The sequence below is a fragment of the Bactrocera tryoni genome, chromosome 1 (assembly GCF_016617805.1).
Source record: "Bactrocera tryoni isolate S06 chromosome 1, CSIRO_BtryS06_freeze2, whole genome shotgun sequence".
Lineage (NCBI taxonomy): Eukaryota > Metazoa > Arthropoda > Insecta > Diptera > Tephritidae > Bactrocera > Bactrocera tryoni.
Genome location: NC_052499.1, coordinates 31,834,679 through 31,852,101, shown reverse-complemented (window position 1 = coordinate 31,852,101; position 17,423 = coordinate 31,834,679). Strand labels below are relative to the sequence as shown.

General features: G+C 33.6%; 1 protein-coding gene across 1 annotated transcript in view; it reads right to left on the bottom strand.

Annotated features, from left to right (window-relative positions):
- Window positions 1-735: 735 nt before the first annotated feature.
- The window catches only part of LOC120779703 (saccharopine dehydrogenase-like oxidoreductase), a 93,738-nt gene continuing 77,050 nt past the window's right edge, over window positions 736-17,423 (bottom strand). The window contains exons 4-8 of the mRNA XM_040112069.1: window positions 10,097-10,331; window positions 2,462-2,630; window positions 2,260-2,406; window positions 913-1,266; window positions 736-841 (exon numbers count right to left, since the gene is read on the bottom strand). Coding sequence (XP_039968003.1) covers window positions 736-841; window positions 913-1,266; window positions 2,260-2,406; window positions 2,462-2,630; window positions 10,097-10,331 — 1,011 coding nt within the window. The remainder of the gene's footprint in view (window positions 842-912; window positions 1,267-2,259; window positions 2,407-2,461; window positions 2,631-10,096; window positions 10,332-17,423) is intronic.

The following is a 17,423-nucleotide window of genomic DNA, read 5'->3' as shown; positions in this document are numbered from 1 at the left end:
TTTTGCCCGGATCTCAGTCGGACGTTATTGTCATTAATCGCACATTTAAAATGTCCTATTTGGCAATGTCTGCACATCCTCCAAACTTCCTCCTTTTTGATGTTCTTTAGAAGCAGTCTCTCAATCCATCGTGCCAACTGAGGTTGTCGGTTGATATACCTCTTACTTATATAGTCTCCCAATGCATTCATTTTGACACCTGGTCTATAAGTTCCTCAAAAGTAGCCGCGCCGTTACATAATCCAAAAGGAATTAAGGTAAATTGTCATAGACCATCTCCAATGCTGAAAGCCTTCTTTTTTTGTCTGATTCGTTTACCACCACTTGCTAATAACCACTTTTCAAATCAAGCGTTGAGAACCATTTTGTGCCTGACAACGAGGGCAGCGTGTCATCAATTCTACCAGATGTGAACTCCACGAACTCCCTGATGGTTCGATTACGCCGCTTGTTAAATAATAGTTCCAATTTAATGCCTATACACTTATCTTATTTCTTGTTATCGATTTTTGTGATTTATGCTAGAAACTAAAATTATTTACGTGTAAAACAACAGGCAGGTTTGTTGGAAATACTTACATGTGTGCTAAAAGATACTAAGATAACTGTGAATTATTTGTATATTTATATTCTTTATTGTATGTTCTTTTATTTATTTCTTTTAGTACATTAATAATTTGTATTTTCAATTTATTTAACAATCATAAAATAAAATTAATTAAAATTTTATTGAATTCAATTCGTGCTAATTATTTCAAAGAATAAACCGTGCTCATACTTTCTAAGTTCATTTATAATTTTAGTGTGGCCAAACGCTGCTCCTGGTGTATAAACTCCACCCCTGAGGAAACAATAGTAAATTTGTAATTTTTTAGATACTTATCTTTTTAATAAATGTGAACTTCAACGAACCGATGAGGAAGTTTTGAATGTTCATTAAATATAGTTACAGCAGACACTAGAAGACAGACACATGCTATTCCATAAAAGGGGCATGCGCCACTTACCCGTCCCACTAAAATTTTATCAGGGCTAGCGGGAAATATGTGCTGAATAGATTTCATGTTTTTGTCCCAACCTTTTGCTTTGAATGTTATTCGGAAAAAAGTCTCATCTACATTTTCCTCCATAGGACCATCGGAAGAAAATAGGCCAAATGAGAATAAACGGGGACAATTTAGTAATAAACGACGAGTACATGCAAACTGAGTAAGTATTAAAATCAAAAAATACCAACACAAAAGCAAAAAAGCGATGGCAGGGTTTCTGAAACATTTAAGAGATGTAAACCAAGTTAAAGAATGAATTAAACATCTTACAAAAAATTTGCTTTCTCAATAGTTCCTTTAATTTCCTCCATTAACTAAAATTCTGCAACTACTAACAAAAAGCTTTATCAATTTACGGTATTAATAACGTTTAATATGAAATTTGGGAAAAATTGCCGTAGCCATTAAATATCAAGAATTATAGTATACAAGACAGGGTTCAATAATAAATAACCACAATTCAAATTAATGTATATTATAGAATGAATTAACTATTCAATAATGCATAGTTGCAAAAAAAAATCAAATAAGAAAAAGTAGGTTAAGTATAATGAAATTTATTTTTACAAAAGCAGCTTCTCAAGAATAAGTCCGGTTTTTATCTCATTGAATTATGACAACAAGATTGCGGCTTCCCAAGGCAATTATCACCGCTATATCTTTTATTTTTTTTAACCATTTCTTTATGCCAACTGCCATGACGAACAAAAGAAGTGAAGTTTGTTATGAAGTTTTGACAGTAAAATTTCGTTCAATATACGAAAAAACATTAAGCGAACTCGAAATTAATAGATGTTAACCACTAAAAAAAGCTGTTTATTAAAGTGAACTTTAAAAATTCAGATTACTGCATTTTTATTTTGAAAAAAAAGTTACAATTTACACAGTTATTTTAAGCTCGCTGGAAGATATTCTTATTAAGCAAATAGCATATGTATGAAAGTATATCTAAAGGATAGCATGAAATACTCATCAGAAAGTTTTTGTATTCTACTATTCTTGATAAAAAAATCAAAAGTTATATGTGCATTCAAATGGAAACTAATTTTCTCTCATCTACATCGCTTCGTCACAATTAGACTTTGAGAAAGCAAAACTATCATGAACTTTATTTTAAGGAATAATTCAGATCGTTTCTACGAGTTAAACCATGGGAAAATTATTCCTTAAAGTAAAATTTGTTTCAAATATATTGTAAGGGTTGCTTTACGAAAACGTCAAATAACTGTTATATTGAATGGGTCTCTCGTTCTTCTCCTCCCAGTAGTACAACTGACTACGATCGATGATATCTTGATCAACGGTTGGTGCTGGAACACAAAAGCCCTTAATAACATCTGACTCACTTAAAATATTCCTATGTAAAGACGAATTGGTAAGATATTAAGGTAAATTCATTCCTTTTTAATTACATTCGTGAAGCTTGTGGATACATTTTTGGAAGCAGTTTTCGTCGAAATCGTCTCATATTTCGATTAGCTAATATAAAGCTCGTCCAAACGTTGTTATTCGCAACCGAGCCCAACACCCACGGATTTTTCGTCCAAAATTCAACATAAGCGTCAATGCTATTTATAGTTCCTGTGGGACTCAAGGCAAAGTAATAAATACATAAGTAAGTAGTATATACCAAACATTAATATTAAAATATTAAAAAAATGCTATCTTAATATCTGTAAATATTGTAATATTTATAGTTGTATCATACATTAATTCAAAATATAGCTTTTAAGACGTAATTATAAGAGTTTACTAAAGAAGAATTATAAGAGTTTACTAAAGAAGAATACTAAAGTCAATCAAAAATAAAGCCGCTATTACGATTTGCAACTCAACTTCGTTTTAAATGAAGTTTTGAAATCCGGTATTATAGATATCAACTCAATAAGTAATAAAAAAAATTCAGTTGAATGATAATCGAATCGTTTACAAAACTGTGCCACTGTGGTTGACCAACATATGTATTGTTTACCGGATTTCTCGATAATATATAGTACATATATTGTAACTCACTCTAGAGTTCAATCACTGGATTGTTAAGCAAAAGTCCCAATTTAATAGCTATACACTTATTTTTATTGCTAATTCAAACTTAAAGCTTATTACTCGTTATTCGAGTTTACAAATTCTTATTCTTATTTATTTTACTAAGCAACACTCTCATTAAAACTTTGTCTGCTGCATAATCTGGCAGTCTAAGTATATAAAGTAGATTAATACGAAAATCGCCAGTCAATTATTCAGACAAATATGAATGCTGCAAATCATTCCAGATAAACTGTCTTCATTTTATTATTAGGTCTTTATTACATCGTTGAGTCATTTAATAACCTGGTATAGTCCTTTCCTACTACACTGAAATTTGAGAACCATCTTTTCACTCGTTTTAGGTTATATAACAATAAACAATCTCTTTCTTTAAGGTCCTCAGAGCTCATTGCCTTGTAGTATTTTGTTTTCATTTTATCATATTTTGCTTTAAATTGTGTATACTGTCATGTATATCCCAAATCTCGTCTTCTAGAATGCTTTTGACTTCCTTAACATTCCTTCCTCCGGGGGCTTTAATTCCAAATTTCAAATTAACTGGTAACAGATCATCATTACCAAAACTTACCCTTGCCAGAGTCTGCCCTGTTGTTTCATGTATAGCATACCAATAAGCCACCAGGAACAAGGATGTATGGGTATCCGAAGCTTTTTGAAACTTGAACACAATTCTACTTTTCCCAGTCTAACGTTATTGTCATTAATCGCACACTTAAAATGTCTTATTTGGCATCAGCTTTTGAATAATGTAAGCATTACAGGGACAAAAATGTTTAATGCACTTCACCGATGTCAGTAGTTCCCTCTGAGTTACACAATACTTTCTCTCTGGCTTGCTTACTGTCTGGCTATAACACGTCATCACTTTTTCAGGCGCGTCAATGACTTGAGAAGGAACGCCTCTTACTAGCATCGGTATCCAAAATAAACGACGATCATGAGGTATGCTAACATTCGCGCGGTACTTAACCGATACTACAGAATTTGGAAAGCCACTTCCTGTTTTTTATTCCACTGAAGGACTATGTTACTTTTCATGAGTTCATGTAGACTATTAGCTACGCTGGCAAAATTTGGAATGAGTCGTTGATAATAAGTACTCTGGTTGTATAGTCTCTTAGTCTGAAGAGAGGTGATCGTCGTTGTACTGTGGAATCGTCTGAGCTAGACGCATCGTTACTGGTCGGATTGTTGTCTTATGATGCTCTTCTACTGGTCGGACTCCTCTAGGTTGTTTCATGTTGGCTTTGTGGTCGGTTAGCTGGGTGGTGGTGTTGGTGTTTAGGCTCGTATAGCTTCCAGGGTGCAGTCTCTTCATCCTGTGATTGACATGGGATGTGGCGATAGAGTTGGCCATCCTTTTCCATGTACTCGCTTTCGCCATCAACTACATTATATCGCAATTGTCGTCGCTTGACTTATGGACTCTAGTGGCTGTAGGGACAGTGCGTCTACTACTAGGTTGAGTTTCCCTTTGAGATACTCTATGTTAAAAGAAATTTTGCTGTAATTCTAAAGCCCATCGTACTATACGCTCGGAAGGGTTTTCTATGGAATTCAGTCACTTTAGTTATATATGACCACTAAAGTGATTCAAAAAAAAAACAAAAAAAAAATTTTCGTTTAGTACTCGGAAAAATAGGTTCCTAGACACCTCTAAGAAAGCCTATCCAAATATAAGTTTTTAATTGTAACGGGAAGGTCCTCCTACATAAAGTTTTCTATTTTTTCTTATTATCAGATAGAAAAATTTATATCTCGCTTCCAATTACTTGAAAAATATCTTGTTCCTAAGATTTTGTAGGAAATTGAATGTTCTACAAAGAAGGTCTATTAAGATTTTTTCGTAAACCCAAACGTTTAAAAGATATTAACAGTTAAAGTTTGATTATTTTTGGGAAATTTTTTTATTTCTTATGAATTTTATAACTCAATGAAAAAAAATTATTGTTGTAGACACAATTTACAAAAACACTGTCAGAAAGGAAACACAAAATTTTTCATGGTGTAATTATACTTACATATATAGATATGTACATATTTGCAACTTATACAGAACAACGACGAAATGTTCTTCTGTATATGACTGTGTTAAGAGTGACGCGCAACGATGAAATAACATGAAACCGCGCCACCACGCTTGTACTTGTTAACGTACATGCAAAAACAAATAAATAAATACATAAATAAAATATCGAACTCTTTTGTAAAAAATAAACTGAATAGCATCGCTTTGTCGATAGTTAATATCCAACCACAAGAATTGTTTCACCTTCAGCCATCCAACCTAATATACCTTCTTATGTCCAATCACATTGTATTTTTTTCTACTTGAAATATTTATATACTTATACGCGTAATAATACTGTGATTTCATCGCTATTTCAATTTTCAGATTTCGGTATGGATGAAACTGTTTGTATAATCAGAAATATGACAGATAATAACGTGTATGAAATAAAAAAGCTGCTGTGAATCGATTATTGGGATCTAGCAAAACAAAGAGTCAACGTTAAATACCAAAAATTTGATAGTTTAACATCTGCTTTAATTCATCGAAGTTATCAAAGTCAATATAATGGCGAGACTTCGATATCCACATCACCAAAACATGGAAAAAAAGTGAAAGAAAATAACTAGTAACATCGAAAGGAAAAATTTGAGCAAAATACATTAAATGAATTCCATTAAAATTTTTAGATAGATTAATAAATGTGCCTAATTTAGTCGCATTGAAAGCACGTTGTCGTACTATGTCTAGTTTTTTATAAAAATGACTGAGAAAAAAGGCCGCTTATTTTTTTCTTTTTGTTAATTATAATGCCAATTTTCTGTTAATGGGCACAATTCTGATTTCTTTGGCGCCGCGATATCCGTTACCGTTGGAAAGAGGAAGTCCTCCTGATTAAAAAATATACAGCGTTATAGGTACCCCAAACGCTTGGTTTACGAGATATTCGACTTTAAAGTTCGAAAATTCCCGAAATCGAAACATTTCAACAAGCTATTTCACTACATTTAACACACTTTATGTATGTACATTTTTCACTTCAAATTCAGTTAACTAAACTGTAAACATTTAAACAAATTTGAGCATCACTTATGTACATATGTGCTAACAATTATGAGGAAATGGAGCGCTGCCATTTGATAAATAAGAGCAATTCGCTGAAATTTCTCTTCTTCGCTGTAATTTCTCTTTCTTTACTTAGAACTAAGATTTCTAATAAAAACAAATGTGTCTATAAATTATATTTCAAATTAAAATGAGTATATACAATCTTTCCATGCATATGGATTTAATCTTACTTCTTCTTATTTAAATTTAATAAATAGCCAAATAATATTATATAATAATATTACGTAATAAAATAATAATATACTTAGGTTACTCCGGGTATTGGCTCGAGCAGGGTTATTTTTGTAGAGCGCGGCCGATGGCCGTCTACGCTAAAAGGAGTACTTTACATACTAAACTAGTGGTGTGGTATACATTTTAAACTAGTATTCATATAAGTATGTAAAAAACGATTGAATACAGCGAAAATTTTCTTTGCGTATAAAGGGGAAAGCGTTTTTGTCGGTATTAGGGTCCAAGGGATTGTACTTGAGGTTTAATTTTGAATATGTTCATAGAAATAATTTCTTTGAAAAAAATAACGAATTCAAGGCTGCTTTCTCAATGTTTGGTTACCAGTCTTTATGTCCAGTTAATAGAGTTGTCCGCTTAAGAGATTGTACTTAATAAACATAAATAATGTGCATAGTGAATGGAGATGTCCGCTTAAAAGAGCGTCCATTTAATAGAGCTTTCACTATATTCTTTATTTATGAATTGTTTTTACTATCCTATCTTCTACGTTGGTTCAAACCGGACACAGTGTGCTAAATTTTACTAAAATCGGTTCAGTAGTTTAGGAGTTAATCGCGGACAAACAACGTGACACATACTTTTTATATAATGGTTGTCAAAAGAGTCTTGCGGTATTTTCGCTAGTTGGCGCTGAAAGCGCGTAGTTCTAGTTTTATTCGTTGCATCGGGTCATGCTATACCTTTTTGGAAAGCTCATTTCACGCGCTAACACGTGTTTGATTGATTGTCGTTTCTTTTAAGTCGTTCGTGAGTTATAGCGTCGCAAACATGGAGCAAAACAAAGAGAAAATACGGCATATTTTACAGTACTACTACGATAAAGGCAAAAATGCATCTCAAGCCGCCAATAAAATGTGTGCAGTTTATGGACCCGATACAGTTTCCATTTCCACCGCACAACGATGGTTTCAACGTTTTCGTTCTGGTGTAGAGGTGGTCGAAGATGCGCCACACTCCGGAAGGCCTGTCATCGAAAATTGCGATAAAACGCTGAATTGGTCGAAAGAGACCGGCATAGTAGCAGCCGTAGCATCGGTCAAGAGCTGGGCATGAGTCATCAAAAATTCATTTCAATTACAATAAAAAAAAAAAATTCAATAAAAATACCGCAAGACTTTTTTGACAACCCATTATAAAGATTATACCTTAAAAAATGTTGGAAAGAAAGAAAACGCTGTAGTTAAAAAAATCCTTCATATTTGGTGCTTAAGGAAAAATTTGAAGAGTATTTTCAAAACGATACCTATTGTTAATTAATTAAAAAAGACTTGATAATTTTATACAAAAATGGTACAAGTAAGAAACTTTCTAAAGAAAGGTTGAAGAGTGAAGGACACAAACGAACTAAAATTGTGCAAATGGCTGCTGTATGTATATTAGGGTGCTTCAAAAAAAAATTTTGAATTTTTTTTCAATTCTTACCCCTCAAAAGTGATTGACAAACAAAAAATCCTCCCTCAAGCCAGGCGCTGTAGCTTAACTCTAAGGGGTCGCTACTTTTTTTTTTTTTCCCCATACATTTTACACAGGAATTTTCGTTTTTTCATTCAAACTAAAATTTCACCAACTAATTTTCGTTTCTCAAAAATAACCATCACATATTCAGAAAGTTCAAATAATCAGTTATTATGATACCATTTTACATCGTTCGTAGAAGCAGCTAAACAGTGAAAAAACCAAAGCAAGATATTGGTGAATTCTTAGCCAATATTTATTTAGATAATGATCCCTACAATTTGTCCTCAATCCAAGTAAGAGTTTTGGCAGTGTAAAATTTAAACGTAAAAACAAAGTATTGTCTCTAAAAACGGTCTTTTGTTAAGTAAATGGTGATATTATAGTTATCGATCCATTATTGCTGTTCCAAAGAATATCGGTAACAACCGACAGTATAAAAGATATGGGAACTTATGTATATTCGATTGTTCTTTTCTCAAAGTGTTGCCTTTTAACCAGGCAATAGTCCAACATTTTGTTTTGACAGCTGCACGACAACACGACTACAGGCCGACAGTTATCGTTCTCGCTAACTTCAATATCCTCCTATATTTACCAACGACAGTAGGGCGACAGTAGAGTTGACAGTAGAATGGAAGATAGAAAGAGCAGGTAGAGGGTGATGCCACTAATATGTAAAATGTAAAATTATTCACAGCTCTAACAAACTTGACGTTATTTTACAAATAAAAGCATAAAATAGCTCTATTATATCATTTGTAATAACAGTTGATAATTTAAAACAGAAATATTTACCTATTTACTTATTTTTTGCGTAAAAAATTTCATTTGAACAAAATATTAAAATTTCATTGAAGTGAAAGGTATTAGTATAGCCACAATGAAATTGTGTAAATGCAAAATGGACAGCTGTGTTGTCTTGTGTACATGCCGGCCATTGTTATGTTGCTGCCTTCTTACGAATGTTCATGTAGTAAGATGCACAACGCCATTTTCAGTTCACTGTCGTGCTGCTGCAGTCTATCGCAGTCATTGTGTTCACCACTTCACAAAACGTAAGAGTGAGAGTTGCCGTTTGCATTTTTATTTACGGTTCGGTTACGGTTCCTTAAAGTTATTTTAATAAAATTTTTGCACAAAGTGACATGATTCACAAAGTGCACAAATTGACATGATCATGAATATCTGGTCAGTTGTTGATTTTCCAGGCCTAAAGCCACACTGATAAGGTCCAATCAGTTTGTTGATGGTGGGCTTTAATCTTTTCTACAATACGCTCGGTATATGATGTTGAATCCTATTTCTCATTTGCAAACGAAAAAAGAAACAGGAAGAAATTTGTAAGCAGTGTGCATGAAGATAATCTGGAGATCGTGAATCCGAAACCCCAATTGAAGGTTATTCGATCACCACTATGGTGAAGTACAAATAGCGATTTCCGCTTAAAAAATAACAAAGCGGCGAGAACTGTTGGTCTACTATTCGGCGAAATACTGATGAGGTTCATGCACCCACTTCTTTGCAGACTATTGTCGGACAGAAACGTGCCGATTTTTGGAAATTAACTGTATTTTTTCCAATCCAGTCCGCGTCAATGCTCGTTGGATAAGGCCCATCGCATATAATGTCCTATTTAGACTTGGTAAATCCACAAGTCTTTGAAAAGACCACAGAGAAAAGTATCGATGGAGCTGCCTAATAATAAGAGCCGCAGATCTCAATAGAAAAGGTATGTGGAAATATGCTGATGATATTACCTGGAGGTGAAAGCGGACACAACGAAATATTTTCTGTCATCAAATAGTCAGTCATCACATTCCTGCATTGGATTTCACATCACTATTAGTTTTAGCATCAAGCAAAAATGTCAACGCAGATTCACTTTTGCAAACAAGTGCTACTTTAGCCTGAGTAGGCAATTGAAACGAAAAGTTCTCTCTCAACGACCCAAAAGCAGAAGAGTTTCCAAGAGAAAGTTTGAATGGAAGGTTTCTTTGAAAATGTGTGCTTATATTAAGAAAGAATTGTGGAAAATATTTGTTTCCTTTTTACAGAAGAAAATGTATGCCAAAAAATATATATGTATATGTGTATATGTATTATATATGTACATATATCCATAAATACAAGTATATAGTAAATTAGGAGTTGGGTTTCTTATTCTCACCCTTAAAGTTATTTTTCATGAAATTGATTCCAATTTCTGCTGGTAAACTTTGTAATCCGCAACCCATCACAAGATATACCCCTTTCTTTTTAGCTAGTTCATCGAATTTGTAGTGTATGGTGTCCATAAAGTGAGATTCAGTACAGAGGTCAACATAATGCGTTTTAGCCACTATACATGCTTTGATAACGTTTTGACCATAACCTTCATAGGGTCCACAGCAATTGATTAAAACCTATTAAAACATAAAATATTAAGGTATATGGGTAAGGAAGGACTTAAAAATTAGTAAACCCCAAATGTTTCTGATAACATTTACTGGACCTTAACATTAAAGTCTAAGGCCTCAAAATTGACACCAAAAGTAATAAATTTTAGTTCTACATTAGACAGAAGCTATATTATGGTAAATACTATGTTCGGACCGACAACGAAAACATGTTTTCGTGGGAAAAAACGGTTTTCGCACGAAAACTTGTGTTTTCGTCCATGTAAAATTTGTCAAACAAAAACACAGTTTTCGCTGAAAACTATTTGAAAACTTACATTCCACTCATTGTAATCGGTGCCTGCTCTAGTTTAATCGATGTTTTTGGAGGACATATTTTGCCGGCTCTAAATTGTCACTTGATATTTGTCTACATTGCATATACAAATACAGCTGTGACTTGATATTCTCATATTAGGGGGATTATCTTGCTCTTGCAAAACCTTGCCCTGTGCAGAAATTGCAGAATTTTCCTCTTGGTGCAACTGCACAACAACAAACACACGCAGAAAATTATTTGCAATGGCTGTAAAATATGTCAGACCAAAACCCATGTTTATTTTCGTGCCGTCATATGTCACTAGATTCTGCAATGGGTGCTCTCTTGGCCTTGCATATTTCGGTATAGGATTTTTGCATTTTGTGTCATCGTGCAATCTTGTAAGAGCAAGAGAATGCCGCTATTGATAGTTGTCAGTGAAAACTCATCGAAAGCACACATTGTCGGTCCGAACGACTTAGATTCCACAACATACAAATGTGTTTTCAAAATGTTTTCAATGTCGGTCCGAAAATAGTATAACAGCAATTTACCTGTTGTCCACACAAACACCAACCGCCAAATTTGATAAAGTTACGCTAAAGTGAAAACAACGACATTAGGTACAGGAGTGGCAGTAACGTCAAAATTGTGTCAAGAGTAGGAGAAGCAAGCAGGGCTTATATTTTTAGGTTTTAGTTCTAGTTTGGATTTTAATTAAAACGCGTAACGCTCGCTCCACATATAGAGCTGAAAAAAGGTCATTTAAATAAGTATATAGTGCATAACTCATAATTGGCGCGGATTGAACTAAAACGATTTCCCGAGGAATACTGAAATACTGAGGACTTGCTGGACTACAGGACTACTGGAGGCCTAGCGCTACCCATCACAAGGACAAATGGCGGCCAGAATGATTTATAATATTATCATATAAGTAAGTACTCAGTGATCATTGAGCGCATATCGCTACATAAGTAAATTTCTGAAAGTGTAAACAAAATTTGTAAAGTGGCCCATATGGCTAAATTGTTGAAGTGTGTTTTAATAGTCATTAAAAAAATGTGCTAAACAAATGAAGCAAAATAAAATCGTTGATACAATCGAAAATAAATAGTAAAAAATTAAACAAAAAAGTATTCAGTTTATAAGTGATATCAAAATGAATGAGTAGACATTAAGGGAAATAGTGACAGCTGACAGAACTACTAAAAGCTTTAGAGACTCCTCTAGAAGTGGAAGAGTATGAGGCAGTGACTATAGACCCGACAGTTCATTGTGATGAATCTCTAGGAATAATTAAATCTCTGCCCGAATTCAGTGGCGAAAGGTCATAGTACGTTAGTTGGAGACAAGTTACATTTGCTGCCTATAAATTGTTTGAAAGCTGCGAGAATAATTCAAAACACTATCAAGGGGTAGCAATAATAAGAAATAAAATTGTCCGCTTGACCGACAAGTAATGTCATCATTCAATACCGTGCAAAATTTTAAGGCGATCATCGCGCGGTTAGATTTTACTTATGCTGACAAACGACCAGTCTATTTGATTGAATAAGAAATGTCAACTCTTAGGTAAGGAAGACTTTCAATTGCTCAGTTTTACGACGAGGTTGAAAAGAAATTGACTTTGATAATAAATAAAACGATACAAAAGGAACTGATAGAGTCATTTTGCCAGAAATATAGACATGCTTTGAGGGTATTTGTTTCTGGCTTGCGGAAGCCAATGAGCGACATCATGTTATCTTCGGAACCTAAAGATATGCCTAGGGTCTTGGCATTAGCATAAGAATTGGAAACAAAGCTCGATATTCTGTTGCAAACTCTTTCTACAGTAGAATGGATGTAGTTCAGGTGGGAAAAACTGGTGGAAATACAATTGTTTCCCATTACTCACCTCATTATAAACAAGTGGAAAAAAATAAGTATTTAGACGCGGGAGCCCTTATGGATGTATTGCACTACGCGCAAGGAGGTAATTATATTCCCAATTGGAGAGCTGAGTGGGATTCTTAAAGAACCCGAATGACATGCCAAAACTTTAGTCAAAGGCCAGCGGCCTATAATAATCCACACACTCAGGAAAGGGAAACAATAAAAAGACCTCGCGAAAGCGATAACCAAATATTTCGAAAATTCAAAGTGTTAATCACTTAACCCAACTTCGGTTCATAATTATAATGGAAATTCGCAATTTTTTTAGACGTAGGGCTCTCCTACCATAGGTAAACAAGACGCTGACAGGGCGACCAATGAATTTGTTGATTGATACTGGGGCGGAAAAAAAAATTATCAAACCCAACGAGAATTTAAAAGGGAGAAGGAATATAGAAAACTCATTTAAAGTTAGATCCATCTACGGTACTGCCGTGAAAATTAGAGGTGCTTAATTAACGTGCTCGAATAAGCTGCTCCTTTTTACCTTCTTTCCGAACTTAAAACCTTAAATGGTATTATTGGGTTTGTCGTTTTGAAGGAAGTTGACGCAAAAATTTTGAATAGTCGAAAAAGTATTTTCGTATTTCTAATCGCATTTTGACTTTTTTTATATTTATAATAATAAATAAATAAACAAATAAAGCAAAACCCTTGCACGGTGCACGAATTGTAGAATTTTCTACTTGGTGCAACGGCACAACAACAAATACTCGCAGAAAATTATATGCAATGGTTGTAAATTATGTCAGACCAAAGTCCATGTTTATTTTCGTGCAATGACACGTAAAAAAATAATTGCAATCATTTTACATAAAGACATATTTCGCCGTTAAATTGTTGAGAAAGGTAAGTTTTAAATATATTTTATAATTTCTACTTAAATTATAAAGATTTGTTACAGTCTCAATAGTCATTCTCAATAAATTGACCGAATCAGCCGTTCATATATCACTAGATTTTGCAATGGGTTCTCTCTTGGCCTTGCATATTTCGGTATAGGAATTTTGCATTTTGTGTCATCGTGCAATCTTGCAAGAGCAAGAGAATCCCATTATTGTCTTATTATGAGTGTAAAAATGTCAATAAAATAGTTGCAAATAGAAATTCTCCTAATGAACCAGGGAATACGGAAAAGATTTCATTTATATTGGAAAAATATTCAGAAGTTTTCTCAAATCCAGATGAGGATTTTAACACTAATGTGGTAGCCAGCCACCATTAGGACAATTGATAACGAACCGATTTATTTAGAATTTATAAATTAGGAAGTTAAAAATTTACTACGAGATGAAGTATTTCGTTTTCTCGATCTCCATAAAAAAGGATAGACGAGAACGGGAGAAAGAAGATGAGGATGGTAGTTGATTTTAGGAAACTGAATGTCAACACAGTTTTTGGCAGATATCCAATTCAAGATACATCGGTTATTTTAACTAACATGGGGAAAATCGGCATTTTTCGAGGTTTAACCAAATTAAGTTGACTGAGAAGGAAAGGAAAAATACTGCCTGCGGACTGAAAAATGCACCAGCAATTTTCCAAAGGGCAACTGATGATGCTCTTAGAGAAAAAATAGGGAAAAGCTGTCATGTTTACATCGATGATTTAATTATATTCATTTCAGAGGCATCGAAAAAATTTTAACAAAACTTTATCAAGCCAACAAGAAACAAGTGAAGTTCCTTGGATTTATTGTTTCGAAGGTAGGGATAAAAACATGCCCTGATAAAATCAATGACATTCTGAATTACAAAGCACCTAGCACTCTTCGTGGCTTACAAGCATTTTTGGGGCTATCTGGTTACTATAGGAAGTTTATTAAAGATTATGCCTCTATAGTCAAGCCTATCACAAGATACTTAAGGGGAGAAAATGGTCATGTGAGAACAAATCAATCAGAAAATGATAGAATTGAGTTCTACTATATCCTGATAATAATAAATCATTTGACTTAACAACTGACGCTTCAGCACACGCTATTGGGGCGGTACTATCCCAAGGAAAGAGTAACCATGACTTCCAGAATGTTATCGACAGCCGAAGAGAATTATGCTACCAATGAAAGAGAGCTTTTAGCGATAGTGTGGGCCCTTCAGAAGCTGCGAAACTATTTATACGGAGTAAAACAGTTGAGTATTTTTACCGATCATCAGCTTTTGACCTTCGCTTTCTCAAATAAGACTCCAAACACAAAAATAAAACGCGGGCGAGCATTTGTGGAAGAGTTTTCACCCCAATTTCATTATAAACCCGGAAAAGATAATTTTGTTGCCCATGCATTGTCACGACAGCACATTAATGCAATAGAGCAATACTCCTCATCTGCTACCATGTATAGTGAAGAATCTCTAACAGAAGTTATTCCAAAAGTGGAAAACCTTGTTAATTCATTTCGAAGTCAGATAATTCTTGAAGAAGGAAATATTACAACCAAGAAGACATGAACTATTTTCAAGTCAAGGATAAGGCATCAAATTACATTTAAAAATTATAGTAATCGGCATCTACTAGAATTGATTGGTGAAGGCGTTAATCCTGATGTAGTTAACGCTGTTCGTTGCAGTTTTGGCAAAATTCAGGATCAGATTGTAAGGAAATTTCCGTCAATAAAATTTTGTTACACAATGAAACAAGTCAATGATATTTTTAACGAGGACGATCAAAACGAAATACTGGCAATGGAACACAGTAGGGCACATCGATCTATCCGAAAAAATATTGAGCGACCGAAATAAAAGGCAAATTAATTAAAGCCCAGGAAAATGAGTTGGCCAGGGGCAATAGCGATAACTTACGAGGTTTTTCAAGCCAGGAGATAAAGTTTATGTTAGGACCAATAAAAGAATTCGCAATAACTTTACAAAAGCTTTTACGATCCACAATTTAATAGATAATAGGAAGGTTCACAAGAGCAACCTTAGGTAATATTTTTTTCACCTTTACAGGGTTATTTTACCACTTTTAAGTACTCAGGGATCCGACAGCAAAATTATTAATTTCACAAAATCCAACTACATACCAGTTATTGACGGAAATGTAGCAGTTTGGAACAAATATGACTACTTAACGCATCAAACGACGATTTGACAAATTACCTTACCATTTTGCCAGAAATAGAAAATATATTTCACGTTTTTTCACAATCACACATTACCAAAATTCAAGCAGACATTTATCAAATTTAGCGATTTATTGACACGGTGAAAATTCACCATAGACAAGCGCGAAGCATAAATATGATTGGCGCTGCGCTAAAATGCATAACTAGAACTCTATATTTCGACGAATTTACAGCCCTATTCTAATGCCTTCACAAAAATCACCACCCCCACTATTGTGAGGTTTTCCGTATGCTTGGGTGATTTCAAAAGCACAAATGTTCCCAATTTGTGATGTCTGAAAGCAATCACAAAGCAAAATCGGTTGCGTTTGTTATGTTAATTTTAATATTTTTAAAGAAATTTACAATTATTTTATTGATGTGATCAAATTGAGCACGATTCCGATTACTTTGGCTTACCCCTCCGCCAACCGAATTTCCGTATAAATGGGGTATGTGCGGATAGGGGTGCTTCTCCAGAGAAGAAATATCCAAAAATAATATACAAATAATTTTTATTTTATAAAATATTCACGATTAAAAGTTCAAAAATTTGCACTAATAATACATGGAATTTCTCTATGTTTCACTAAATTTTTTCACGTTTTTCACTCTGTATGTTTAAATATACACTCTAAACATTGAAATATCTCACATTTCACTTTTATTTTGCTATATTTTACCTAAATTTATTGATTTAAAAATCATTTAGCACACTCATCGTTGAAAAGGTTAGATTGTTTACAATTATGAGGAAAACGAGCCTTGCCACATCTTAAACAGCACATATGTAGGATTTTTAAAAATTTTCTTTGTTTGTTTTTTCGCGCGATTCTTTTTTCTATATTAACTATAAAAAAAATACTTTCTACATATGTATATGTGTAATATGTGATTTATGTGACTGAAGTACTTTCGCGTAGTACTCCTTTCTACGTTGGGGGCCTTCGGCCGCGCTTTAAAAAAAATAACCCGGGTATTCGGGGTGACTGAAGTACTTTCGCATAGTACTCCTTTCTGCGTTAAAATAAAAAATATATCTTGAATTTCGTTATAAAGTGGTTATATTTTGGTTATTATATCTGTTAGCGCTTCCCATTTATTTTTGATAATACGTTGTTTTGTATATTAGGTGACAATATATTTAATATTATTATATAATATTACTATATAATATTACTTATTTGTTTATTAAATTAAATAAAGAACATATCCATATGAATGGATAGAGGAATTTTTGGGAAAAGGAATTTCAGCGAATTTCCTTATTATCACATGGCAGCGCTCCATTTCGTCGTAATTTTTAGCATAGACATGATGTTCACTACGAGTGCAAAATGTAATTTTTAAAATAAAGATTTCTTCTGTAAAAAAACTGTTAAAAGTGTAAAATGTGGATTTATTTAAAAGTTTATATGTAGTTCAATTTAATTAATTTGAAGTGAAAAATGTGAGTAAAGTGTGTTTAATGTGGTAAAATAGCTTGTTGAAATGTTCGAATTTTGGGAATTTTTGAACTTTAAGGTCGAATATTTCGTAAACTAAGCGTTTGCGGCACCTATAACCCGTTATATTTTTTTAATCGTTCCTCTTTCCAACGGTACCTTCAAATCGCGGCGCCAAAGAAATCGGAATTGTGCCTCAAATTGAAATGTGAATTTTTAATTTATACTTCGTGTGTTTTTCGATCTGTTACTATTAGTGACATCTATGCTAAATTTCACGTCAAAATATTCATTATTATTTGAGATACGCGTCG